The sequence below is a fragment of the Scyliorhinus canicula genome, chromosome 16 (assembly GCF_902713615.1).
Source record: "Scyliorhinus canicula chromosome 16, sScyCan1.1, whole genome shotgun sequence".
Lineage (NCBI taxonomy): Eukaryota > Metazoa > Chordata > Chondrichthyes > Carcharhiniformes > Scyliorhinidae > Scyliorhinus > Scyliorhinus canicula.
The window spans coordinates 5,833,989-5,861,793 of record NC_052161.1 but is presented as its reverse complement, the minus strand read 5'-3'; the positions used below and the strand labels follow the sequence as shown (position 1 = coordinate 5,861,793).

The window sequence follows — 27,805 nt, the reverse complement described above, 5'->3', positions numbered from 1 at the left end:
GTGAATAATTTTAATGATTCATGTTTGTGCACTCATCTGACCCATTGCTTGGCCTGCCTTTGAAATGATCGAAGAAGTGTCTGTGAGGATGTGTGATGTTCATGTGCCAGGCCATCACTGACCTGACAGGTGTTTATTGAGATGCTATGCAGCTATACCGACCTGTTATTCGTTTCCCTTTTTAAAAATGTATTTTTATCGAAGTTTTTGAATTTTTAACAGAAGTCGCGTCAAAACAAAAGGAAGAGAAAAACGCCACAGGTATCAATGCAAAACAGATACAGCAGATCGCAAATGTCAGCACCAACATAGGAAGAAATTAGAGCAGTGCGTGAATACACGATTCGTCTGCACCAAGCGGAATACAGTCAACAACACAGTTGCATCACGGTAGCACAGTGGTTAGGGTTGTTGCTTCACAGCGCCAGTACCCGGGTTCCTGGGTCACTGTGCCGAGTCTGCACGTGCTCCCCGTGTCTGCATGGGTTTCCTCCGGGTGCTCCGGTTTCCCACAAGTCCCGAAAGACATGCTGGTAGGTAATTTGGACATTCCGAATTCTCCCTCAGTGTACCCGGACAGGCGCCGGAGTGTGGCGACTAGGGGCTTTTCACAGTAACTTCATCGCAATGTTAATGTAAGCCTACTTGTGATAATAACAAAAATTATGTAATACTATATCATACCTTTCAGCATTCGCAGTGAAATCTCTGGAAAATAAAAGTTCTGGCCTCAGTGAAAATCTTATAATTAATAATGAGTCTACTCTCAGCAACTTTAATACTCTATTCATATTTATCTAGAAATCACAGCACCAGAAGAGGCCATTCGGCCCATAATCATAGTAAACAAACAACTGGTTTATGTATTTAAATGCAGAAAGCCGTTTGAATGAATCTAAGCTGCCTGGAGTTTTACAGCAGGTCTCCTCCAGTCCAAGCTATTCCGGGTCACTGGGATGCATCAACTTTTAAACCCTCCAATAAACAATCTGCGCCAACTGACAGATTCCACTTTTCACAACTTTCAGCGCAAAACAAAATCTGTGTCAGGGCCCTGTTCTAATGTGTCACTAAAGGTCAGGCCCTTTGCACTGTCCAACAGGGCACAATCCTTCGGAGTGTTCCCAATGTCTGAAAAACTTGCTCATCTCGAGTCATTTCCTGTGTATCAAACCATATGTCACATTATCTGATCCACTCATGATTTCAATTGGAATTGTGGTTAGCTATTAACTGGCCAACATGGTTCAGTTTGAAGCTTCAATCTGAAGTATGTCCGCTCTGTACTGTCAGCAAATGTTGGTTGGCCGAATTGACAGTGCAATGTACCAGCTCTGGGTAACTCACCCACCCGTGATGCCTGCACATCCATTTTCTGCTTAAACCTGCTGTGCGTCGCTTCCATCTGGGAAATGTTGCAGGAAGAACACATTCGTTAAGTGTATAGTTTGTCTGTGCTTGAACATTTTTGACACAGCAGGGAGATGTTGGTGAAATGTTCCATTCTTATGTTTTAAATATTTAAAAAAGAAAGTGAATTCAGCTGTAGGCTGTGTTTCTCCAAGGTTCTACCAGCTGATCCCACCGGTAAGGTCATTAACAACTTTTGCTTTCACTAAGGAAGCCAGGAAGAGTTTTTCCCTATTCACATTGTGGACAGCCTGTGTGTTCATCGCACCCATCCGGACAGTTTCATAGTAGTGTAAAGGCAGGTCAGGGCGAGACATGTCATAGCCAAAACCAGCGAGGTTAACCTCATCGCACAGCTGCAAGGCAATGGTGAAGGAAATCAATCCCAGTGTTGGAAGCACCTGGAAGAAAAAACATAAAGGGTGGTGAGAGGGAAAAATGCGCAGCCTGTGATAGTGGCGGAAGCAGATTTAGTCGCAACTTTCAGAACGCAGTTGGATAAATGCGTGAAAGAGGAAAAGCAATCTGCAGGGATATGGGGGAAAAGGAAGAGATGGAGTGGGACGAATTTGGGTAGTTCTTCCAAAGAGCTAGCACAGGAATGATGGACTGACTGGCCACCTGTGCTGCACAATTCTATAAAAATGTGGAATGTAAGATGTTCATTTAACCCTTTGGAGAAACCCACTGTGTCCACTGGCTGTGTCTCATAAAACCATAAGATGTGGGAGCAGAAGAAGGCCACTCGGCCCATCGAGTCTGCTTCACCAAGCAATGAGATCATGACTGATCTGATATAATCCTCAACTCCACTTTTCCGCTTTATCCCCATTCCCTTGATTCCCTTACTGATTAAAAATCAGTCTATCTCAGCCCTGAACATAGTCAACGACCCAGCCTTTCAGCTCTGCGATAAAGAATTCCACACATTCTACTCGTGACAATAAGCGATTTTCATTTTTTCACATTCAACTCCCTCTGAGAGAAGAAATTCCTCACCATCTGTGTCTTAAGTGGGCAACGCCTTACTTGGAAATTATGCCTGCTGGTCCTAGACTCTCCCACCAGAGGAAACAACCTCTCAGCATCGACCCTTCAAGCCCCCTGAGAATCCGACATGTCTCAATAAGGCTGCCTATCATTCTTCTGAACTCCAATGAGTACAGGTCCAATCTATTCATCCTCTCCTCGGCTCCTTTCAGAATGAATTACTTGATTCCTTTTTTTATGGAGTGTCTTTCATAGGTGTATTATTGTGTATTTATGTTAGGCATGGGGTTATGAGTGGAAAGAAGTAATGCCCACCCCTAATTGCCCTTGAATATTTAACGGGCGAGGGGAAAAGATCAGGGGAGTGGAACTGATTGGAGAGTTTTGCAAAAGGGCCAGCACAGATGTGATGGGCTGAATGGACTCCTGTTTCGGATGGGTTTTTGTATAATAGGTTCCCTGTTAGCATATGTGGCTCCTGAGCAGCAAGTGCATGGAGTTTAAAGGTCATACCTGCTTCCAGCTCCATTGATTGTAGTGCGGCTCCGGAAATCCCAGGAGGTTCAGCGCTGTTTCTCTCACTATGTCTAAGTTTAGTATTCGGTAGTTTTTTGCTTCTAAGGGGATGGACTCAACCACAGATTGCCAAAACCACATCTTCTGCCAAAGGTTCTATAGGGGAAAGAAATGAAATAAAATTCTGAATCTTGTGAGGTTTTCCCTCTAGATCAGCTGTCAGCGCAGGTACACATGAAGAGTTTGTTGTTGTCTACCTCTCTTCACTCCTGTAAACACTGCCTGAGCCCATTGGCCACTCAAACTCCAGTTGGTCTCCCATAGGCTTGGAGTTTGCACCAGACAAATGAGAGTTCCTTGCTACATGCAGTGTCTTTCAATATGGCGACGGTGTGTGTGTGATTTATGCACATCTCGCACTGTACTTGAGTGAGCCTCACGATAACTGCTGGGAGCTGGTGGTCACCTCTGCTGAAATGCAGAACTTACAAGAACTGGGACTGAAAACGACCCCATACAAAGTGCCGTAAATGTTTAACATATCCCTTGGCTGTTTCTGCATTTACTAAAGGAGTCGGGCACCTCAGTGTAGCTAAGGGGCTTACCCCTGCGGGATGTGCCATTATCAGTGTGAAACTGCTGTATGTACTTCCAACTCAGTAGCACTTTTCGCGTTTGTGGTTAATGTGTAACCACTATAATTCACACTGTACATTACAGTGTAGCAACTGTGAGCAACGGCTCACAGATGGAGCCCACAGGGGGAGATGAGGAGCATGTACAGGGCTCTGCCCTTGGTTCCGCCCCCTTCAGGAAGTATAAGTGCTGCCGTCCTGCGAGTCCGCCCTCAGTTTAGCACAGTCGCAGGCAGGCTCAGTTGTAAGCCGATTAAAGCCACAGTTTACTCCAACTCGTGTCTCAGAGTGAATTGATGGTCGCATCAGAGTTTGTCGAAGGTGATGGAACAAAAGTTAACTCGAATCCTAGTTAAAGCCATGGGTTCAAATCACCAACGAAAGCTGAACAATACAGCAAAGTTGGGCAGCATGGGATCCCTGGTCCATACAACCTGACTCAAATAAACATAAGAGGGAAGATGAAGTGAAGTGAGATACAGTGGCCAGGTAATGGCAGGCTTGAGTTGTAACGCCCTCGGCTGGTGGGAGGATTGTAAATTGCAGGAGTGTATAGACTTAAATCCCGCAAAAGATTGAGTTAGAGTGGATGAATCTGTCTTACTCAATAAATCAAAAGAACTGAGATGAAAGGGGGAGTGGGGTTGGATTATTCTGGGGTGGTAAGAAAGAGGAAGGTTCAGAGGAGCATGGACTCGGACTCGTACAATCTATAAAATAAAGGGAATGAAGATCAGTTCCAGAAGAGATTGGAAGTGGGAAGCGAGATTGTTCAACAGACTCTTTACCTCCTTCTGTCAAAGTCTCCAACAGAGCTCCCCGGAAATGGCAGCGGTGACGCAAGATTTTGTTAAAAAGATACATTTCAGAATGGGAAAGGAAATGTTCATTCACCATTGGCTTCTTTCTGACTATCGCGTTCAGCCAGGCAAGGTCTGTGCTTTTGTATGTTGCCAGCACAAACAATGAGTTCGGATCATAGTCCCAGGGAGATTGGGGAGCACTTTCTGGGTATGTAATCCTCAGCATGGTCTTCCAGCCTACATCGATTTCATGACCATTCACAGGTCCATTATTCATCCTGATGGAGTAGAAAGAAATCAATCCAACAGAACAGTATCCCTCTTGAACTATATATGAGCACGTGTGTGTGCATCAAATACACCTGTACACGACTACAAATATTACATGTGTGCCTACTTCCTGCACACACTAACCGTACTTCTGTGTCGCACCAAAATGGAAAACCTTTTTATCAATGTGTCACAGTGGAAAGACACTGGGCTGGAGTCTCTGTCGGCTGGCGCTGGTATTGGGGGCCATGATGTGGCAGAGAAGCACACAATTGGGATCAGTGGCCAGAATCGGAGGGCATCGATCCGAACGTGATGCTCCGCCCCCCCCCTTCTGGCGCCAGAATCGAGGTTCACAACCGCACGCCAGCGGGCGCATGTATATGAATGCGAATGGCTCTTAATGCCTATTTGCATCCATTTATCGGGCCAGGCATCCTATTCTCCGGCTGTCCGTGATTCTCCGGTTCCCAGCTCCAGGAATCACGTGGGAATGGATCACAGATGCTCTCAGCATTCATGAGCCTGTCATGGTGGATACCACGGTGGATCATGGAGGGGCGCAACTCATACTTGAGTGATTAGAATGCACTTAGTGCTTGGATTGCACTTATCTCTCTTTGATGAGGTCAATGTTTGTAAACATTAAGGTTTCGTAGAGTTACTGATCCATGAGATGAATGAATCAAGGCTGCAGATGGTGTGTGGAAGCTGTCAATCACAGCCCACTCCTAGAATGTTATGAATGGCTTGCAGCTAATGGATCTGAGAAGTCTCGGTGCAGGTCACAGATGTTCATGTGGAGCTTCAAGTTAAGTGTTGCAGCTGTAAGTCTTTTGACTGCCCCTGTCTGGGCTGCTATCTAACTTCAAGACTGCGGTCTCTCTTCTGGGGGGGGGGGGGGGGGGGTTTGGGTAGGGGGTTCTGTGAGGTGGCAGTCCCTTTAGTCAGGGAGCCCCTGTGAGAGGTCTCTCCACTACAGTGGTCCCTGGACATGTCTCCCTATTACATATTTATGTGGGGGTCACCCTATTGCAGGGGACGCTGGGGGTCTCCCTATTACACTGGTACCTGGGGGGGGTCTTGCTGTTACAGAGGCCCCTGGGGGGGTCTCCCTATTACACAGGTCCCGGGGGTCTCCCTATTACATGAGTCCCTGGGGGGGGGGGTCTTCCTATTTCAGGGGTTCCTATTACAGAGGTCTGTGGGGATCTCTCTATTAAAGGGGTCCCGGGGGGAGATCTTGTAGTACAGAGCCCCTGGGGGTGTTTCCCTATTACAGGGATCCCTGGGTGGGGGTCTCCATAATATAAGGATCCCTGGAGGGAGGGTCTCCTTCACAGGGGTCCTTGGCAGGGGCTCTCCTGATTACAAGTATCCCTGGGCGGGTCTCCCTCATTAGCGGGTCCCTGGGGGAGGGGGCAGGTCGGGTCACCCCCGTACGTGGGGGAAGGGGGGGTCACCAAGACAATCCGGTGGTGGCGGGCTGTGGTTGGGAGGGGGGGGGGGGGGGGGGGATAGTGCGATTCCCGCAGGAATCCCTCATATTCATCGTCTTGCATCAATCTGCATGGCTAGGGAGACGGAATTGCTTCCTGATTTACCCTCCGAGGGGGGTTGTAAAATGGGTGCAATTCTCCTCCACCTTGGGAACATAAATAGTCTTCCAAACAGAAAATCCATCCCACTGTGTCAACATTGTAAAGCACGGTAGCATGGTGGTTAGCATCAATGCTTCACAGCTCCAGGGTCCCAGGTTCGATTCCCGGCTGGGTCACTGTCTGTGAGGAGTCTGCACGTCCTCCCCGTGTGTGCGTGGGTTTCCTCCGGGTGCTCCGGTTTCCTCCCACAGTCCAAAGATGTGCAGGTTAGGTGGATTGGCCAGGCTAAATTGCCCTTAGTGTCCTAAAAAATAAGGTTAATGGGGGTTGTTGGGTTACTGGTATAGGGTGGATATGTGGGTTTGAGTAGGGTGATCATTGCTCGGCACAACATCGAGGGCCGAAGGGCCTGTTCTGTGCTGTACTGTTCTAAATTCTAAATTGTCTAACAGGGAATCAATGTACAAAAATTTGTAGTCATCGTTTGTTAAATAACATGTAATTGAAAATGAAACATTTTGGTCATTACTGTATTACTCAGTATTTGGAAATTCTAATGTCCAAATTGAGGTTTGAAACAATATTATAAACATTTCAATAACCCGATTAATTTTTTACGTGAATTGTTTGATTCACAACTGAATAAATGAGATAGAAATTAGACATAAATCAGAGAAAGGTATTTCTGACCTTAAGATAAATTGGCCTCTCCGGAGGGAGAGCAGCTGCTAATCGAGAGAAACTTCCGGCAACGACAATAATTAAACAAGTACCAAGATAAATTTGGACAAAGTGAGGGCTTGAGTGGGTCGGTGCAGACTCGATGGGCTGAGTGGCCTCCTTCTGCACTCTATCTTCTATATTAAAATATATTTAACTGAACATGGAGTGGAGATGCAGTGACCCTCCGAACCTCACATTCTAAATACGTACTCCCCCAGTTACTGCCACTCCCACTCCCAAGGGACGGCCAACTCTCCCTCCCGACCAACCACCACCTCCAACCCATCGCCTCTCCTCACTTGCGTGAGGGTTGCTGCTGTCTTTGCAACAATCTGATCCTCGATCTTGCGTTGTCAATGCGCTGCCTGTTAGTCGCCGCAGTTTCCTGGAGCACAGTAAACGGGGCACCCCGAGTATATCGATTCAAACACAGGATCTAATCTAACATTCACACCCACCAGCCCCACGCACACACACAAAGAAAATTGAATCCTAGAATGAACGACTTGCATTTGTTGCAATTGTCAACTTGTCTTGAAGCTCTTAACAACCAATAATGTCCTTTTTCAAATGTAGTCACTGTTGTAATGTAGGGAATATGGCAGTCAATTTGTGCACGGCAAGATCACACTGCGCTAGATAACCAGTGTATGGATACCGGACCAGATCCCAACATTTGTCAGGATCCCGGACAAGAACCCCAAACAATTTTGTTTCTATTTGTAAAACGGTGAAGAAAGGATACTTCACCCCAGGAGCGATGACTCTGAACAATGGGGATCTTTTATGTTAAAACAAACTAATTTAAACACAGAATTAACCACATTATCATCAAAAAAAAGTGCAGCACTCCCTCAGTACTGACCCTCTGGCAGTGCGGCACTCCCTCAGTACTGACCCTCTGACAGTGCAGCATTCCCTCAGTACTGACCCTCTGACAGTGCAGCACTCCCTCAGTACTGACCCTCTGACAGTGCAGCACTCCCTCAGTACTGACCCTCTGACAGTGCAGCATTCCCTCAGTACTGACCCTCTGACAGTGCGTCACTCCCTCAGTACTGACCCTCTGGCAGTGCGGCACTCCCTCAGTACTGACCCTCTGACAGTGCAGCACTCCCTCAGTACTGACCCTCTGACAGTGCAGCACTCCCTCTGTACTGACCCTCTGACAGTGCGGCACTCCATCAGTACTGACCCTCTGACTGTGCGGCACTCCCTCAGTACTGACCCTCCGAAAGTGCGGCACTCCCTCAGTACTGACCCTCTGACAGTGCAGCACTCCCTCAGTACTGACCCTCTGACAGTGCAGCACTCCCTCAGTACTGACCCTCTGACTGTGCGACACTCCCTCAGTACTGACCATCTGACAGTGCAGCACTCCCTCAGTACTGACTCTCTGACAGTGAGGCACTCCCCCAGTACTGACCCTCTGACAGTGCGGCACTCCCTCAGTACTGACACTCTGACAGTGCGGCACACCGTCAGTACTGACTCTCTGACAGTGCGGCACTCCCTCAGTACTGACCCTCTGACAGTGCAGCACTCCCTCAGTACTGACCCTTTGACAGTGCGGCGCTCCCTCAGTACTGACCCTCTGACAGTGCGGCACTCCCTCAGTACTGAGCCTCTGACAGTGAGGCACTCCCCCAGTACTGACCCTCTGACAGTGCGGCACTCCCTCAGTACTGACCCTCTGACAGTGCAGCACTCCCTCAGTACTGACTCTCTGACAGTGAGGCACTCCCCCAGTACTGACCCTCTGACAGTGCGGCACTCCCTCAGTACTGACTCTCTGACAGTGCGGCACTCCCTCAGTACTGACTCTCTGACAGTGAGGCACTCCCCCAGTACTGACCCTCTGACAGTGCAGCGCTCCCTCAGTACTGACCCTCTGACAGTGCAGCACTCCCTCAGTACTGACCCTCTGACAGTGCGGCACTCCCTCAGTACTGACCCTCTGACAGTGCAGCACTCCCTCAGTACTGACCCTCTGACAGTGCAGCGCCCCCTCAGTACTGACCCTCTGACAGTGCAGCACTCCCTCAGTACTGACCCTCTGACAGTGCAGCACTCCCTCAGTACTGACTCTCTGACAGTGAGGCACTCCCCCAGTACTGACCCTCTGACAGTGCGGCACTCCCTCAGTACTGACCCTCTGACAGTGCAGCACTCCCTCAGTACTGACCCTCTGACAGTGCAGCACTCCCTCAGTACTGACCCTCTGACAGTGCGGCACTCCCTCAGTACTGACCCTCTGACAGTGCAGCACTCCCTCAGTACTGAGCCTCTGACAGTGAGGCACTCCCCCAGTACTGACCCTCTGACAGTGCGGCACTCCCTCAGTACTGACCCTCTGACAGTGCAGCACTCCCTCAGTACTGACTCTCTGACAGTGAGGCACTCCCCCAGTACTGACCCTCTGACAGTGCGGCACTCCCTCAGTACTGACTCTCTGACAGTGCGGCACTCCCTCAGTACTGACTCTCTGACAGTGAGGCACTCCCCCAGTACTGACCCTCTGACAGTGCAGCGCTCCCTCAGTACTGACCCTCTGACAGTGCAGCACTCCCTCAGTACTGACCCTCTGACAGTGCGGCACTCCCTCAGTACTGACCCTCTGACAGTGCAGCACTCCCTCAGTACTGACCCTCTGACAGTGCAGCGCCCCCTCAGTACTGACCCTCTGACAGTGCAGCACTCCCTCAGTACTGACCCTCTGACAGTGCGGCACTCCCTCAGTACTGACCCTCTGACAGTGCAGCACTCCCTCAGTACTGACTCTCTGAAAGTGAGGCACTCCCCCAGTACTGACCCTCTGACAGTGCGGCACTCTCTCAGTACTGACTCTCTGACAGTGCGGCACTCCCTCAGTACTGACTCTCTGACAGTGAGGCACTCCCCCAGTACTGACCCTCTGACAGTGCAGCGCTCCCTCAGTACTGACCCTCTGACAGTGCAGCACTCCCTCAGTACTGACCCTCTGACAGTGCGGCACTCCCTCAGTACTGACCCTCTGACAGTGCAGCACTCCCTCAGTACTGACCCTCTGACAGTGCAGCACTCCCGCAGTACTGACCCTCTGACAGTGCAGCACTCCCGCAGTACTGACCCTCTGACAGTGCGGCACTCCCTCAGTACTGACCCTCTGACAGTGCAGCGCTCCCTCAGTACTGACCCTCTGACAGTGCGGCACTCCCTCAGTACTGACCCTCTGACAGTGCGGCACTCCTTCAGTACTGGCCCTCTGACAGTGCAGCACTCCCTCAGTACTGGCCCTCTGACAGTGCGGCACTCCCTCAGTACTGACCCTCTGACAGTGCAGCACTCCCTCAGTACTGACCCTCTGACAGTGCGGCACCCCCTCAGTACTGACCCTCTGACAGTGCGGCACTCCCTCAGTATCGACCCTCTGACAGTGCAGCACTCCCTCAGTCTGACCCTCTGACAGTGGAGCAGCCCCTCAGTACTGACCCTCTGACAGTGCGGCACTCCCTCAGTACTGACCCTCAGAGGAAGGCTGAACCCCGCCCATAGTTACGCACAGCCTGCAGCTTCCTGGGGTTAAAGGTTGCTGAAATGGGACAAATGGAAACGGGCTCCGTCACTCTCTCTGCTCTTCGTGCTAGTCACTGCATGTGTTGCCTTTTCGCCCCCGGTTAGATTTTCCTCAAATCCAGTGGTCGTCTCCGCCCTGGGAATTTGGAAATGGTTTAGGCAGCATTTCCAGCCCATTTCCCCGTCTTCGCTGGCCCCGGTTTGCAACTATCACCTTTTCCTACCTGCTGGTTTGGACTCCAGCTTTGAATGTTGGGCGGTGAAGAGCCTGGAGCAGTTTGGCGACCTCTTCGTTGAGGGGAGGTTTGAGAGTTTTCGGGAGTTAGCTGAGAAATTCCAGCTGCCAGTTCCAGTCTTTTTAGGCATTTCCAAATTTGCGATTTTTCACTTCAAGCTTTCCCCTCTTTTCCTTTGGCGCCACCGTCTTCCCCGATGAAGAAGATTCGGTCTCTGTCTAGGCCAGATTGCGGACAAGTGGGGCCCTATCCTTTCAACGGATTCTGTTCCGTTGAGTGTTGTGAGGGCGAAATGGGAGGTTGAATTGGGTCCCATTCTTACTGGTGAGGCATGGACTGAAGCCCTTCACAGGATCAACTCCATGTCTTCATGTGCTCAGTAGATTCAGTTGAAGGTTTTGCAGAGGACGTATTTGAACAGGGCTAGAAGCAGCGGCTTCTTCCTTGGGGTTGAGAATAAGTGTGAGCGCTGTTCCCGTGGGCCGGCTAACCATACACGTATGTTCTGGTGCTGTCCCAAGTTGATAGGTTTCTGGGCTTCATTCTTTAACACCAAGGGTGGTACAGTGGGCAGCATTGCTACCTCACAGCTCAAGGGACCCACGTTCAATTCCAGCCTTGGGTAACATAGGAATTAGGAGCAGAAGTGGGCCATTCAGCCCCTCGAGCCCGCTCCACCATTCAATCCGATTATGGCTGATCTCTTCCTGGTCTCAAATCCACTTCCCTGCCTGTTCCCCATATTCCTTTAACCCATTTTTAAAAAACAGAAATATATCCATCTCCTTCTTCAGTCCATTTAATGACTCAGATTCTACCTCACTAAACGTCCTCTGCAAAACCTTCAACTGAATCAGACTCTGCTGAGCACATGAAGACGTGGAGTTGACCCTGTGAAGGGCTTCAGTCCACACCTCACCAGCAAGTTCCACAAATTCACCACCTTCTGCGAGAAGTAGTTCCTCCTCATCTCAGTCGACTGTCTGTGTGGAGTTTGCACGTTCTCCTCGCGTCTGCATGCGTTTCCTCCGGATGCTCCGGTTTTCTCCCACAGTCCAAAGTTGTGCAGGTTAGGTGGATTGGCCATTCTAAATTGTCCCTCAGTGTCAAAAGGTTATGGGGTCACAGGGATGGGGTGGGGATTGGGCCTAGGTAGGGTACTCTTTCAGATGGTTGGTGTCGACTGGATGGGCAGAATGGCCTCCTCCTGCACTGTAGGGATTCTATGTTGGAGATACCCCATGTAGATCTGGATCCGTGTTCACTGGTGGCCATATTTGGTGTGTCGGATGCACCGGTGATGCTGTCTGGGGTGAAGGCCATGTCTTCACCTTTGCCTCATTGATAGCCCGGAGGTGAATATTGCGTGGATGGCGGCCTCCCACCCCGCCCAGTGCCTCGGCTTGATTGGGTGATTTCATGTCATTCCTGCATTTGGAGAAGGTCAAGTTCGCCATTTGGGGGTGGGTGGAATGGTTCTACTGAAGATGAAAAAAGAACAAAGAACAAAGAAAATTACAGCACAGGAACAGGCCCTTCGGCCCTCCCAGCCTGCGCCGATCCAGATCCTTTATCTAAACCTGTTGCCTATTTTCCAAGGATCTACTTCCCTCTGTTCCCCACCCATTCATATATCTGTCTAAAGAAATCTGGTAACCATTCATTTCCTTTTTTACAGAGTTAGCCACCATCCAGAAGGATGTGGATGCTTTAGAGAGGGTGCAGAGGAGGTTCACCAGGATGTTGCCTGGTATGGAGGGTGCTAGCTATGAAGAAAGGTTGAGTAGATTAGGATTGTTTTCGTTGGAAAGACGGAGGTTGAGGGGGGACCTGATTGAGGTCTACAAAATTATGAGAGGTATGGACAGGGTGGATAGCAACAAGCTTTTTCCAAGAGTGGGGGTGTCAGTTACAAGGGGTCACGATTTCAAGGTGAGAGCGGGAAAGTTTAAGGGAGTTTTTTACGCAGAGGGTGGTGGGTGCCTGGAACACTTTGCCAGCGGAGGTGGTAGAGGCGGGCACGATAGCATCATTTAAGATGCACCTAGACAGGCGGGAACAGAGGGAAGTAGATCCTTGGAAAATAGGGGACAGGTTTAGATACAGGATCTGGATCGGCGCAGGCTGGGAGGGCCGAAGGGCCTGTTCCTGTGCTGTAATTTCCTTTGTTCTTTGTATCAGTTGTTCGGAGGTTTCGGTTAGTTTTTGGGATTGAAGTTAATTTTGTGTTGTGTGTGTATTTTTCCATTTTCTCCCTCTTGTGTTTTTCTGTTTGATTGATTTGGGTTGTTTTGATTGGGAAAAAAATTCTTAATCAACATATTTTTTTTTAAATGAGCTGCTGAAATGGAATCTTTTTGGAAACCAGTTTATTGTCAAAGGTAAAATACTGCAGAGGCTGTAAACCTGAAATAAAAAGAGACAATGCTGGAAAACCCAGCTGGTCTAGCAGCAACTAAATTTGAGTTTGGCATTTATTCTGAACAGCAAACATACAGGTAAGAATTAAACTACACTCACTAACACTATCTCTGCCTACTAATTATAACTATTATATCCTAACTAACTCTACAATACACTATGAATCTTGGCCGGGATTCTCCGGTGCTGCGTTGGGTCGGAGAATCCCGGGGGGGGGGGGGGGGGGGGACGCGAATCCCGCCCCGACGCCGACTGCCCTCTGCTCCGGCGCCGTTTTCTGGGTGGGACGGGATTCCCGCCACGCCGGTCGGGGGCCGTTGACAGCCCCCCGGTGATTCTCCGGGTCCCGATGGGTCAAGCGGCCGTCCATTTTCGGCCAATCCCGCCGGCGTGAATGACCTCATGTACGGCGGGACCTGGCAGGTGAGTATGCGGGGGCGGTCCTCGGGGGGTGTGGGGGGGGGGGATCCGACCCCGGGGGGCCCCCATGGTGGCCTTGCCCGCGATCGGGGCCCACCGATCTGCAAGCGGGCTTGTTCCATGGGGGCTTATCTTTCCTCTGCGCCGGCCTCTGTAGTGGCTCTGCCATATCGCCCTGGGGCCGGCGCAGAGAAGAGAACCCCCGTGCAGGCGGTAAAATATGCCGGCCGGTCCACGCATGCGCAAGATCACGCCGGCCGTTCTGTGCATGCGCGAACTCGCAGCGGCCCTTCGGCGCCGGCTGGAGCAGCGGCAACGACTCCGTCGGCAACCTAGCCCCCTGGAAAGGTGCGAATTCCTCACCTTGCGGGGCCGTTGACGCCGGAGTCGATGGTTTCGGTTATCCCACCGGCGTGGCGACGTAGCCCCATTTTCAGAGAATCCCGAACCCCTACCTCTGCTCCAGTCTAATCTCCTCCTCTTAGCTGAAGAGCCAGTGCAACTTATAGTACTGTTCCTTAGCTCCCTCTAGTGGCTAGGCTTAACATAACATTAACTCTTCACATGCTGAACATTTGTATAATGTCACAGGCTTTAGCTATGAAGAGACTTTGGATAGGCTGGGGTTGTTTTCCTTGGAGCAGAGGGGACTGAGGGGGGACATGATTGTGATGTATAAAATGATGAGGGTCATAGAGAGAGTAGGCAGGAAGAAACTTTTCCCCTTGGTGGAGGGATCAATGACCAGGGGGCAGAGATTTAAGGTAAGGGACAGGAGGTTTAGAAGGGGTGTGAGCAATAACGTTTCCCCCAGAGGGTGGTGAGAGTCTGGAACTCACTGCCTGAAAGGGTGGTGGAGGCAGAGACCCTCACAACATTTAAGAAGTGTTTAGATATACATTTACAATGTCATGGTAGATAAGGCTATGGGCCAGGTGCTGGAAAATGGGATTAGAATGGTTAGGGGGTTGTTTTTGACCGGTGCAGATGCGATGGGCTGAAGGGCCTTTCATGTGCTGTCGAGGAAGGTCTTTCTGAGGCTGTATAAGGCTCTGGTCTGACCCCATTTGGAGTATTGTGAGTAGTTTTGGGTCCCGTATCTAAGGAAGGATGTGCTGGCCTTGGAAAGGGTCCAGAGGAGGTTCACAAGAATAATCCCTGGAATGAAGAGTTTGTCGTATGAGGAACTGTTGAGGATTCTGGGTTTGTACTCGTTGGAGTTTAGAAGGATGAGGCGGGATCTTATTGAAACTTACAGAATACTGCGAGGCCTGGATAGAGTGGACGTGGAGAGGATGTTTCCACTTGTAGGAAAAACTAGAAGCAGAGGACATAATCTCAGACTAAAGGGACGATCCTTTAAAACAGAGATGAGGAGGAATTTATTCAGCCAGAGGCTGGTGAATCTGTGGAACTCTTTGCCGCAGAAGGCTGTGGAGGCCAAATCACTGAGTGTCTTTAAGACAGAGATAGATAGGTTTATGATTAATAAGGGGATCGGGGTTATGAGGAGAATGGGGATGAGAAAAATATCAGCCATTATTGAATAGCGGAGCCGATGGGCCGAGTGGCCTAATTCTGCTCCTATGTCTTATGGACCTCTGTGACTCTATAATAAGATATGGGGATAGGGGTGGGTTGATGTAGAAGATAAGCCATGATTTTATTCAGCAGGCTCGAGGGGCTGAATGGGCGGCTGCTCCCTCTTCTTGTAATATTTCAGATCTGTGACCTCTTGTAAAAAATGGGAAAGGTTTGAGATGTTGAGATGTTGGGGCCTCACGGTAGCATGGTGGTTAGCATCAATGCTTCACAGCTCCAGGGTCCCAGGTTCGATTCCCGGCTGGGTCACTGTCTGTGTGGAGTCTGCACGTCCTCCCCGTGTGTGCGTGGGTTTCCTCCGGGTGCTCCGGTTTCCTCCCACAGTCCAAAGATGTGCAGGTTAGGTGGATTGGCCATGCTAAATTGCCCGTAGTGTAAGGTTAATGGGGGGATTGTTGGGTTACGGGTATACGGGTTACGTGGGTTTAAGTAGGGTGATCATTGCTCGGCACAACATCGAGGGCCGAAGGGCCTGTTCTGTGCTGTATTGTTCTATATCTATATCTATGTAACAGGTGTTATGAGTACGGGGAAAGGGAGGAAAGAGAGGGAACGTCTGCGATAGGGTGGAAGGCCGGAGAGGTTAAGGCCGGGATTTTCCACACCGCCCGCTGCGTGTTTCGCTGCAGTAAGGGCGAGTCGCCATTGGCCGGCGGTGAGATCTTCTTGTCCTGCTGTAGTCAATGGGGTTTCCTGTTGAATGTACCCCTGGCCCTCGGGAACCTGCGGCAGCGGGGGGAAGGGGGGGGGGGGGGGGTGCTTTGGCACGACTGGAGAATCCCACTAACAGGAATGGGCGGAAAACTCTGGCCTCAATAACAAATGGGATGTTGGTGCAGGACAAAGTGAGATGGCAATGAGGCAAGTAAAGCGAGTGAAGAGCCTGAAAGAATGGGTCCAGTGGTCAGTATTGAAATAATAGAACTTAGAAATGACTCAACACAATGTTGAGTTCAGAAGAAGGTAAAGTGGAATCTGATGGAAACCGATCCCTGAAAGTTGCAACCAGGTTGAGAGGGTTGTTAAGAAGGCGTACGGTGTGTTGGCTTTTATTGGTAGACGGATTGAGTTCCGGAGCCATGAGGTCATGTTGCAGCTGTACAAAACTCTGGTGCGGCCGCATTTGGAGTATTGCGTGCAGTTCTGGTCGCCGCATTATAGGAAGGATGTGGAAGCATTGGAAAGGGTACAGAGGAGATTTACCAGGATGTTGCCTGGTATGGAGGGAAGATCTTATGAGGAAAGGCTGAGGGACTTGAGGCTGTTTTCGTTAGAGAGAAGATACTTAAGAGGTGACTTAATTGAGGCATACAAGATGATCAGAGGATTAGATAGGGTGGACAGTGAGAGCCTTTTTTCTCGGATGGTGATGTCTAGCACGAGGGGACATAGCTTTAAATTGAGGGGAGATAGATATAGGACAGATGTCAGAGGTAGATTCTTTACTCAGAGAGTAGTAAGGGCATGGAATGCCCTGCCTGCAACAGTAGTGGACTCGCCAACATTAAGGGCATTTAAATGGTCATTGGATAGACATATGGACGATAAGGGAATAGTGTAAATGGGCTTTAGATTGGTTTCATGGGTCGGTGCAACATCGAGGGCCGAAGGGCCTGTACTGCGCTGTAATGTTCTATTGTGAAACTGTAATCGACAGACTATTGGAATAAATGATATTTCGATATTTGGGCTCCACTTGGACTACACCTTAACAAACTGGAATTTTAATCACCTGATAATGATGTCATGTTGGTCAATGAAGGCCCCAAGCCTGCTACCTCGCAGGATGCCACCATTGCCCACTACAATACACCTGGTGCAGCCCATCGATGCCAGCTCCTGCGGAGGACCTGCTTGTGGCAACAGCTCCATGATCTCCTGAAGCTGCTTCTCGCAACCTCTGAACCCCAGAGGTGGTTTGTAACGTGCGGTGCCCAGGTGTGGGATCTTCCCGTTCTGCACAAACACGGGGATCCTGTGCAGCTGTTTCCCCGGATACAGCACGGAGAATTTGGAGCGGCTGGAGTTCGCTTTGCAAGGAGTAGAGACGATGGTCTCGCTTCGATTGTGAAGCCGCTGAAGAAAGATAGAGGACATTTTGGTTAAGTCACAATGATGTCTTTCCAAATGCAGGCGAAGGCAAGTTCCCAATATTAGAAACAGGAATCGGAGGAGGCCATTCAGCCCTTTGAACCTGTCGTGCCAGTTAATAAGATCATGGCCCAACTTCTACCACCAATTCACTTTGCTGTCCTTTCCCATGTCTCCTACACAGTAGGTCAGTAATCCCCCTAAGCTTTGCATGTACGTGTCAGCACAATCCAGAATGTTCTGCAGACTGCAACAAATAAGTCACACAGCAACAAATGAATTGAAGAGAACACTGTTTCAGACCTGATTGGTAATGTCGGTCTGAAATTCTGAGCTTTCTGCAGGACCTGCAAGTCTCATTAGTGGCTGGGTGAAGATGCTGCAAAGTGTAGATTAGTAAAGCAATTGGAGTTCCATCCCCTCTGCCCAGTTCCAGCATGGTCTGTATGCAGCGTCAGTTTGCAAAGGACCGGGTACTGGGGGCAGGATAGCCGCTATACTCAGCATCTCCCAGCAGTGTTCTCCATCTTTGCCACCCTCAATAGCATCCTCATCCTCTTCAACTTCGCCGTCACACTACGCTGCAAACTATGTTCCCCCTTATTCATGCCCTCCTCCTCCTCACACACCCTTGCCCCCCCTTCCCCGTCCCCCCATACCATTTCCCTGCCCCCCCCCCCCCCCACCGCGCCTGACTGCAGCGTACCGCAATGCAATCCTGTGACATGCTGTAATATCTCCAGATGTCCTGAGGCTGGTGGTAGGATGGGTAGAGCAGCACCAGGTAACATAACGACAGGAGTATCAGCGAGGTTAACAGAGACTGCCACCTGGCGTGGAGAGAAAGGTTAGAATGAGGCGGACATGATCGAGAGGCTCAGTGAATCCCAGGACCCAGGATGGGGGTGGGAGGGAAAGGCAAAGTTATCATAGAATTTACAGTGCAGAAGGAGGCCATTCGGCCCATCGAGTCTGCACCGGCTCTTGGAAAGAGAACCCTACCCAAGGTCAACACCTCCACCCTATCCCCATAACCCAGTAACCCCACCCAACACTCAGGGCAATTTTGGACACTGAGGGCAATTTAGCACGGCCAATCCACCTAACCTGCACATCTTTGTGACTGTGGGAGGAAACCGGAGCACCCGGAGGAAACCCACGCACACACGGGGAGGATGTGCAGACTCCGCACAGACAGTGACCCAAGCCGGAATGGAACCTGGGACCCTGGAGCTGTGAAGCAATTGTGCTATCCACAATGCTACCGTGCTGCCCCGGTTAGAATCAAACCGACTGAAAAATAAGAACTGAAAATTACTAACGGGTTTCTATAACATTCCTCCGTGTAACACCTGACCTGTGATGCCAAGTAACAAATATTTTAAAAGTTTGGAATTGTCCAGTGGGTTTGGTTTTTGGGATGGAGGGTGTGGAGGGCGACTCTTCACAGGCTCAACGTCACCTCCTCGTGTGCGAGGTTCAGACTGATCCAGTTCAAGGTGGTGTGTCGGGCGCAACTGACCAGGGTGGGTACGTGTGGATTCTTCTTGGGGTGGAGGATAGGTGGGAGCGGTGCAAAAGGGGCTGAAGAATCATACGCACATGTTTTGGTCTCGCCCCAAGCCTGTCAGCTTCTGGGCCTCCTTTTTTGACACTATGTCGGGGATTTGGGGTGTTCAGCTGGAGCAGTGCCCACTGGTGGCCATTTCTGGAAGTTCGGATTTGCCGGTGCTGCAGACGGGGACGAGGGTAGATGTCCTAGCCTTCACCTCACTGATAGCCCGGGGGTGAGTTCCGCTCGGGTGGAGGCCCCCGGTGCTGCCTAAAGCCTTGGCCTGGCTGGGGGACCTGATGGAAGTTTTGCACCTGGAGAAGATACCATGTTGGTGTAAGGGTTCTACTCGAGGCGGCAGCCTTTTATGTCCTTTTTCAGGGAATTGGTTACCGTCCGCTGTTAGGGGGGGTTTATTTATTATTAAGCTTCTCTCTGGGGGTGAGGGGGGATTTCGTTTGGTACAGTACGAGGTTGGGATTTGTTATATTTTTGTTATAATGAAAATCTCGTTTGAATAAAAATCTTTTTTAAAAAATTATAATTGGTATGATTATGGTTATGATTGGTAATTGTAATTTTCTGGAAAAACTCAGCAATTTGTGGCGGGGAGGTGGCGGGTTCTTTCCCCGCACAGAAGGAGGCTCAGTAACGTTTTCTTCGTAGCACCTCCCTAAATGTTGGCAAATAAAAGTTATGTGGAAAAAAAAAAAAAATGATTGGTAATTGTACTCAGATGTAATACATTCTGTAATCCTAACTATTAGTTGCAGATCAACATAGATAATTTCTGAACAAATGTATTCTTTTGATTGGTGCATTGGGAGATAAACAAAGGTCTAATTGCTTTGTGATCAGGGAGATGACAAACTACTCGTGGATACTTAGCTCCCCGAGAGCTGGAATAACGTTCTTGAACTGAATCTCTAAGTGTCGTCCGCCCAGTTGGGGAGTGAGGAATACTATAGTCGAATTGGTATGAAATTCCCGCTACAAACGGGAAAGGCCAAAATCGAGATTTGTGCCAGGTGTGAGCCATTTTGTGATTCACCGGCCCGCTCCCGATGGCGAGTTCCGGATCCCAGCCCGCTCCCGATGGCAAATTCCGGATCCCGGCCCACTCCCGATGGTGAGTTCCAGATCCCAGCCCACTCCCGATGGCGAGTTCCGGATCCCAGCCCACTCCCGATGGCGAGTTCCGGATCCTGGCCCACTCCCGATGGCGAGTTCCGGATCCCAGCCCGCTCCCGATGGCGAGTTCCGGATCCCAGCCCGCTCCCGATGGTGAGTTCCGGATCCCAGCCCGGTCCCGATGGCGAGTTCCGGATCCCGGCCCACTCCCGATGGTGAGTTCCGGATCCCGGCCCACTCCCGATGGTGTTCCGGATCCCCGCCCATTCCCGATGGCGAATTCAAGCTCCCGGCCCATTCCCGATGGCGAGTTCCGGATCCCGGCCTGCTCCCGATGGTGAGTTCCGGATCCCGGCCTGCTCCCGATGGTGAGTTCCGGATCCCGGCCCACTCCCGATGGTGAGTTCCGGATCCCGGCCGGCTCCCGATGGCGAGTCCCGGATCCCAGCCCGCTCCCGATGGCGAGTTCCGGATCCCAGCCGGCTCCCGATGGTGAGTTCCGGATCCCAGCCGGCTCCCGATGGCGAGTTCCGGATCCTGGCTCATTCCTGATGGTGATTTCGGGATCCCAGCCCATTCCCGATGGCGAGTTCCGGATCCCGGCCCACTCCCGATGGCGAGTTCCGGATCCCGGCCCACTCCCGATGGCGAGTTCCAGATCCCAGCCGGCTCCCGATGGCCAGTTCCGGATCCCGGCCTGCTCCCGATGGCGAGTTCCGGATCCCGGCCTGCTCCCGATGGCGAGTTCCGGATCCCGGCCCATTCCCGATGGCGAGTTCCGGATCCCGGCCCATTCCCGATGGCGAGTACCGGATCCCGGCCTGCTCCCGATGGCGAGTACCGGATCCCGGCCCATTCCCGATGGCGAGTACCGGATCCCGGCCTGCTCCCGATGGCGAGTACCGGATCCCAGCCGGCTCCCGATGGTGAGTTCCGGATCCTGACCCGCTCCCGATGGCAAGTTCCGGATCCCGGCCCGCTCTCGATGGCGAGTTCCGGATCCCGGCTCATTCCCGATGGTGATTTCGGGATCCCAGCCCATTCCCGATGGCGAGTTCCGGATCCCGGCCCACTCCCGATGGCGAGTTCCAGATCCCAGCCGGCTCCCAATGGCGAGTTCCGGATCCCGGTCTGCTCCCGATGGCAAGTACCGGATCCCAGCCCGCTCCCGATGGCGAGTTCCGGATCCCGGCCCACTCCCGATGGTGAGTTCCGGATCCCGGCTCATTCCCGATGGTGAGTTCCAGATCCCGGCCGGCTCCCGATGGTGAGTTCCGGATCCCAGCCCATTCCCGATGGCGAGTTCTGGATCCCGGCTCATTCGCGATGGTGATTTCGGGATCCCAGCCCATTCCCGATGGCGAGTTCCGGATCCCGGCCCACTCCCGATGGCGAGTTCCGGATCCTGATCCGCTCCCGATGCTGGGTTCCGGATCCCGGCCCTTTCCGATGGCGAGTTCTGGATCCCGGCCCTCAGCGTGGTTGGCCTGGTGTCGCCGCTGGGCTGGGGAGATGAGGGAGTTTGTGAACATTCTGTTTATTTTGTGATCTGTGACGCTGCTTCAATTATTTATTCACCTGTATCCCAAGATCTCTTTCTGCTCCCCCCCCCCCCCCCCCCCCCCCCCCCCCGCGCCCCGGTCAGTTTTCAGTCAAGCCCGTAAGGAGCTTGTTGAATGCAGTTGTCTTTACCTGTTCCTGAAGCCGATGCTTCGCTGAGCTACCGTCATCCTGGCCTCAGAGGCTGTAAAACAAGAGGAGACATTTAGAAAGAGGGAAGAACTTCAACAAATGCACTTTGTTCTCTACTGGCAAAAGGAACCAATTCCTGCCCCGTACTCCCTGCCCTCTCTCTCGGAAAGATTGTGGATTGTGCTTGGCCAAGGCCCAATTAAGATCAACTCCCATGGTGGCTTTATCCAACTTGCCATGAGTTCACTTGAGCCTGTCTTCCCCTCTCCGGCCAGCAGGACACCGGGGGGGGGGGGGGGGGGGGGGGGGGCGGTGCAGCTGCCAAAGTCTGGGCAAATATCATCTTCTTTGGTGCATTTACAAAAAGAAAGACTTGCATTTATATAGCACCTTTCACAACCTCGGGCTGAACCGATGCACTTTGCAGAAAATGCAGCACTTTTGCAGAGTAATAGTAGAGTAATAGTAACTGTCTTGCAGAGTAATTGTGTTGAGGTGGAGGGAAAGCATAAGAACTGGAGGAGACCATTCAACCCATCAGCCATGGTCTGCTATTCAATAAGGAAATGGCTGAACTTCAACCCCATCTCCACCTTCCTGCACTAACCCCATATCTAATAATCCCCCTCCTGTCTAAATACCTCCCTAATGTACACAACGCCTGAGCATCTACAGCCCTCTGGGATAGAGAGTCCCAAAGATTCACAAACCATTCTCCTCATCTTAATCCTAAATGGCTGATTCCTTCTCCTGAGTTCTACACCCTCCAACCAGGGGGGAAACATTCTCCCAGGACGCACTCTCACGTTCACCTAAATAATTTTACATGTTTCAAACTCTAGGGAAATGTGGTCTAATTGTCTCAGAGATGGACATCCTTCTCCTTACAGGAACCAATCTAGTCAACGTTTATTGTACTCCATCTGAGGCAAATACATTCGTTCTTTGGTAAGGAGTCCAAACTGGGAGGCAGTATGCCAGGTTTGGTTTAATACCGTAATGCGGCATGGTGGCACAGTGGTTAGCACTGTTGCTTCACAGCTCCGGTGTCCCGGGTTCAATTCCCGGCTTGGGTCACTCTGTGCGGAGTCTGCACGTTCTCCCCGTGTCTGCGTGGGTTTCCTCCGGGTGCTCCGGTTTCCTCCCACAGTCCAAAGATGTGCGGGTTAGGTGGATTGGCCATGCTAAATTGCCCGTAGTGTCCTTAAAAAGTAAGGTTAAGGGTGGGGGGGTTGTTGGGTTACGAGTATAGGGTGGATACGTGGGTTTGAGTAGGGTGATCATTGCTCGGCACAACATCGAGGGCCGAAGGGCCTGTTCTGTGCTGTACTGTTCTATGTTCTATAACAAAATCAAACGATCCCTCCTCATCTTTTGCGACCCATCTGCTGCCTTTGACACAGTTGACCACACAGTCGTTCTCCAATGCACCTCCACCGTGGTCCAATGGGACTCCACTCACCTTTCTAATCATAGTCAGAGCATCGATTTGCAATGGCTCCTCTTTGTGCTCCAGCATCTTATCCATCGTGTCTGCCACGGATGTCCTCGGGCCTCTCCTATTTCTCATCTACATGCTGTCCCTCAACAACATAATTTCCACCTGTGCTGGTGACACCAGCCCGAACTGGATACTATCCCTCAACCCCTCCACTGTAACTAATTATCAGACTGCTTATCTGATATCCAGTACTGATTGAGTAGACATTTCCTCCAATACTGGAAAGACTAAAGACATTGGTCCCTTGTCCGTTCCCAGCTACTGACTCCACTCCCTTCCTGGCAACTGTTTTGAGGCAAAACCAAAATGTTTCCAACCACATATCGCATTTGACCCCAGGCTGAGTTTCCAACCCTAGAACCATGCATCACTAAAACTGCCTCTGTCCAGCAATATCATCCAACCGCGCCCCAGACTCAGCATTCTTGATTTTAATCAGATCACCATTGGCAGTGTACCTTCAGCTGCCTGGGCCCTAAGCTCTACATTTCTCTGACTCCCTACCTTTGTTATGATCCCAGCTGATGTTACCATTGGAGAGTTGTTGCAGAGAAAAGTACAACTATTCCTCCCCGCTGTATCAGCAGACAGGTTTGAGCGACAGCAAATAGTGTAGTGTCCCACATTGAGCAAGAAAACCTCGCGATCCAACACCTGCACATTCTACCCCAGGAAACTAGCCTCTACAGAGACAAATTGTGTCCTTGTACTATTACACTTAGCAGTGTGTTCCCCCCCCAGTCAGAACTGTGTAACTCTGTACCTTCTCCCAGTATTATGGAACTAAAGTTTATGAACTGGCTTCCGTGTAATATCTATCATCTAACGATGCCCAAATCTCCCTTTAGAACAGCCAAGCCCCAGAATGGAATCCTGGCTCAATAGATCGTAAATTTTATTTTTTGTTTAGAGACGTGGATAAACAGTCACAGGGCTGCCAGTTAACTTTTAACACAAGAATAAAACATTTATTAAACATGAAAAGATGTACGATAATCCATTACTCCCTGACTCCCACTACAGCTTTGCAGGTATACACAGGTTTATAAGGATTACACCAAGTTACAAAATATATCATTAACCTCTGGTGTTCTCAGTAAGTACCCAGTCCATATAAACCAACAGGTGAAACACCACACTCTGAAACCAAGTGGCAGATGCCACCCAATACAATTTTGTGAATTTCTCATCAAATCCCCTCAGATATTTATCACACTGTGAGTCAGCTGGTCTCACTGGAACTGTGGCTTCCACGCAAGTGTTTCCAAACTCCACTCTCACTAACAACACCTTAGAATCTTATCCCAAACAACACTTTCTCTCAGATGGATGCCTTCGCCAAGGATCCACTTCCAGGATTTCAATCTCTCCTTTTACTATTCCTCTACCCTGCATTGCCACGTGCACTCAAGCTTCCGCACAGTCTCTGAGGTGCCCAGCCACGTCAACAGAACACCACTGATTCACAGGCTGCATTAAGGTTTCATCAGCCTTATGATTACTTTAGATGTCTGGCTTCTCCCTAGCTGACTTCAAACAGGTCTGCTCCTTTCAGCTCTGCCTTTAACATGTAACATTTCAATACGTAATAGGTGCTATACAAATACATGTTATTGTTTTCAGGCTCCCTCAGTCGTGACACAAGGCTTCACTCTTTTCCTTAACTCTCTCTGCCCCTTTCTTCAACTTCAGTGAACACTACCTTGTTCAGACTCCAGTTCTTTGTCCCTTTGATTTCAGTCTTCCCGAGGCTTCTCTTTTCATTCCCTGGTTTCTAGAACTATCTGTTCTTTAGCTTCTGGGATTTGCTTTCTGCTCCATACTCCACTGTCCTAGCTCTCTGTTAGCAGTTTCTGTGAGAGCTACTTTCTTCTCAAGTTACCTAGTTCCAACTGAACCACAAGTGCTTATACTTTTAAGCGTGGGCCCCGGTTACTCAGCAACAGCCTAGTCTTTCATTAAACCCCATTTATTTCCACATTTCATTGCAATGCAGAGTTTAAAGGTACCAAGTTTGCTGCCATCAGACTTTTGAATGGACCTACCTCGTATTAAGTTGATCTTTTCTCTACACCTTGCTATAACTGTAACATTATATTCTGCAGTCTCTCCTTCCTTCCCTATGTACGGTATGCATTGTTTGTACAGCATGCAAGAAACAATACTTTTCACTGTATACTAATACATGTGACAATAATAAATCAAATCAAATCCCTGACATGCAAGCATCTTTATTTAACATGAAGCCAACTAAAGTTTCAAAACTACACAGAAACACAAAATAAAACTTTCTTAACGCTATACCTTATTTCTAATACCAACAAAAATAGATAATTTAAAACTACCCGTTTCCTGACACCCTCTTTTAAGATTTCCAACCCTGTTTGGTTAGATTTTGTGATGTCTCAAGTGGCAAATTTTGCTATTGATAATTTCTACGAACCATCGTGTGACATTTTAATATATTGTAGGTGCTATATAAATGCAAGTTATTGTTTCTCAGGTTCCTTCAGTCGTGGCACAAGGCTTCAGATCTCAGCTTCCTCCAGTCTTTCCCATAACTCAATCGTCTGATGTTAATGATATGAACAGCAGCTCCGTCCCACGCCTAGCCCAGACCCTTGAAAGCTGATGCCTTAACGGACCAGAAACAGTCGCCGTATTCGAGGTGAAGTCTGACCAGGGTACACTGTGAAACACCCCAACACAATATTGAGTTTCCTAACTGCTCCACTCCAGCAATTGAACATGTTGAGTTCAGAGTCCTCCAGCAACATAACATTGCATGTCTCTCTCGCTCATCTTTATCCTTGCAGTGTTCATGCAGTGCAAGGTACGATAACAGGTTAAGTGGCTACCTATTTCACAAGAGGTAATATATTATCGAGCTTTCAGGTAAAGTATGTATGAGTGAGATAGTGTTGAATGGCAAACTCGGGTCTGTTAAGAACTAGCAAGCGTAAATCAGTCAACTCAGCACTCAAAGATTGAGTTCAACAACTTTAGACTGTGATCTATCTCCTCCATTTTAACCCTTTTTCTTAATCCCATATATTTTTGTCTGAATACAGAAACACACCTTTCCCCACATTTGGCCATCCATCTCATTCTTTTGTTTCAATCCGTCCTAGCTACAGTTTAACATCTCACAGATTTTCCCCCTCTCAGTTCTGAAGGGTGAACAGACTCAAAGTGTTAACTGTTTCCCTCTCTGTACAGATGCTGCCAGACCTGCTGAGGTTTTACAGCATTCTGCGCTTGCAACTTTCATGTCACTAGTTTGTTCTGTTAGACATTTATTTGCAACAGAGTACAGTCCTGTTTGTGAATTTAATCGCTTTTGCAATTAAAATCTCTTAATGTTGAAAATTCATCAACTTGAAACATTAACTCTTCATATTTGCTGAGAGAGCAGAACATTTCAAGCATTTTGTTTTTATTTCTCCGGTATTTTACTTTCTTGCCGGTCATCAGGTCCTGACTTCATGCCACAGGGCGCTACCTACCTCAGTTACATTGCTTTATTTCCAATTCCGAAAGGATCGAGTGTGTAGAAGTCTCCCAACCGTGTATCAATTTCCTCCTCGTCACCCACTCTTTCCACAGAAATATTTACTCTGACGTGGGTGAAAGTCCATCATTCTCCAATCACTATCTCAAACACATAATGAATTCACAACACAAACAAATAGTGTGCACTTTAATAATTTGCAACTCTGGAATTTGCACTATAGGCCACTCGGTCCACAGTGGCATAAGATGTGATAATGTGAGCAATAGGAAACTGTACAGATGGTTGTGTGGCATACAATTAAACAAACTGACAATGTATAACTATGTACATGTATAAAATACCCCCCTCCTTTCTGTTGGCAAGAAATACTGAAATTCTAAAGTCAGTCCTAGCCAAGTGGTAATAAAATCACGTGGAATTTTGCATTTGCCCTGCTCAGGTGTCTTGAGCGTGTTAACACTGGTTGATGGTGTTTGGTCTTTCTGTGGCCAGTGTCCTCACTGTTAGCAACATAGGACGTTTCTGCTGCATGTTTGTCAAGTGCAGGATTTGCCACGTTATCTCTGTAGGAGTCTGGATGTTCGCTGGTGCAGGGGGCTGGTGTATAGTGTTGCTCGTTCTGGGTGAGTGTGCTTTACACTCAATTTGGCTGTTTCGTTCCTTAGCTCTAGAGGCGCCAGGTATCGTTAAGATACCGCCACAAGTTTCAAGTTCAAGTTCAGACCAATAACTCCATACACCAGTTAGTAAGTTCAAACAAGACACGTTTATTACAATACAGTTATCTACTAATTATGCATATAAAACTACAAGACTAGGCTAATCCTACCACTAACAGGCCAATACTTATCTGGAATAAGGGAACTGCCGGATCAGGGAACAACAGCCTCTAGCTTTGTCCTGTATCCGCAGGCTTCCAGTCGGTGTGGACTAAAGGGGTCAGGAGTGTCTACTCTCGTAGCGTGCGTTGTATGACACTTACTTGATGGCGGCTGCTGACCAGGCCTCCCCTTCTCAAGGTCTTCTGCTGCAACGGTGGTCAAGGAGAGCACTGGCTAAGAGGAGCTGGCCAAGAGAACGAATCAGTTCTGTGACCTGTCTTTTATAGGTCCCAGAGGCTTTGCATCCTTCAGGGTGGACCC

General features: G+C 49.6%; 1 protein-coding gene across 1 annotated transcript; it reads right to left on the bottom strand.

Annotated features, from left to right (window-relative positions):
• Positions 1-771: 771 nt before the first annotated feature.
• Positions 772-27,354, bottom strand: LOC119950716 (lactosylceramide alpha-2,3-sialyltransferase-like). The gene is made up of 7 exons (XM_038773389.1): positions 26,656-27,354; positions 21,649-21,700; positions 17,980-18,103; positions 16,915-17,258; positions 4,446-4,632; positions 2,914-3,072; positions 772-1,811 (listed from the first exon to the last, which is right to left on the bottom strand). The coding sequence occupies exons 2-7, from the start codon at positions 21,684-21,686 to the stop codon at positions 1,569-1,571; spliced, it is 1,095 nt and encodes a 364-aa protein (XP_038629317.1). The 5' UTR covers positions 21,687-21,700; positions 26,656-27,354; the 3' UTR covers positions 772-1,568.
• Positions 27,355-27,805: the final 451 nt, after the last annotated feature.

Bases quoted from the DNA above. Each gene is read 5' to 3' on its own strand.
- LOC119950716 (XM_038773389.1), bottom strand. From the start codon at position 21,686: ATGACGGTAGCTCAGCGAAGCATCGGCTTCAGGAACAG. The intron at 17,259-17,979 runs GTACGCTGCAGT...ATCTTTCTTCAG, and splicing joins TGTCACAGGATTGCATTGCG to CGGCTTCACAATCGAAGCGA. The intron at 4,633-16,914 runs GTGATTAAAATT...CTACTCCATCAG, and splicing joins CAACATGACATCATTATCAG to GATGAATAATGGACCTGTGA.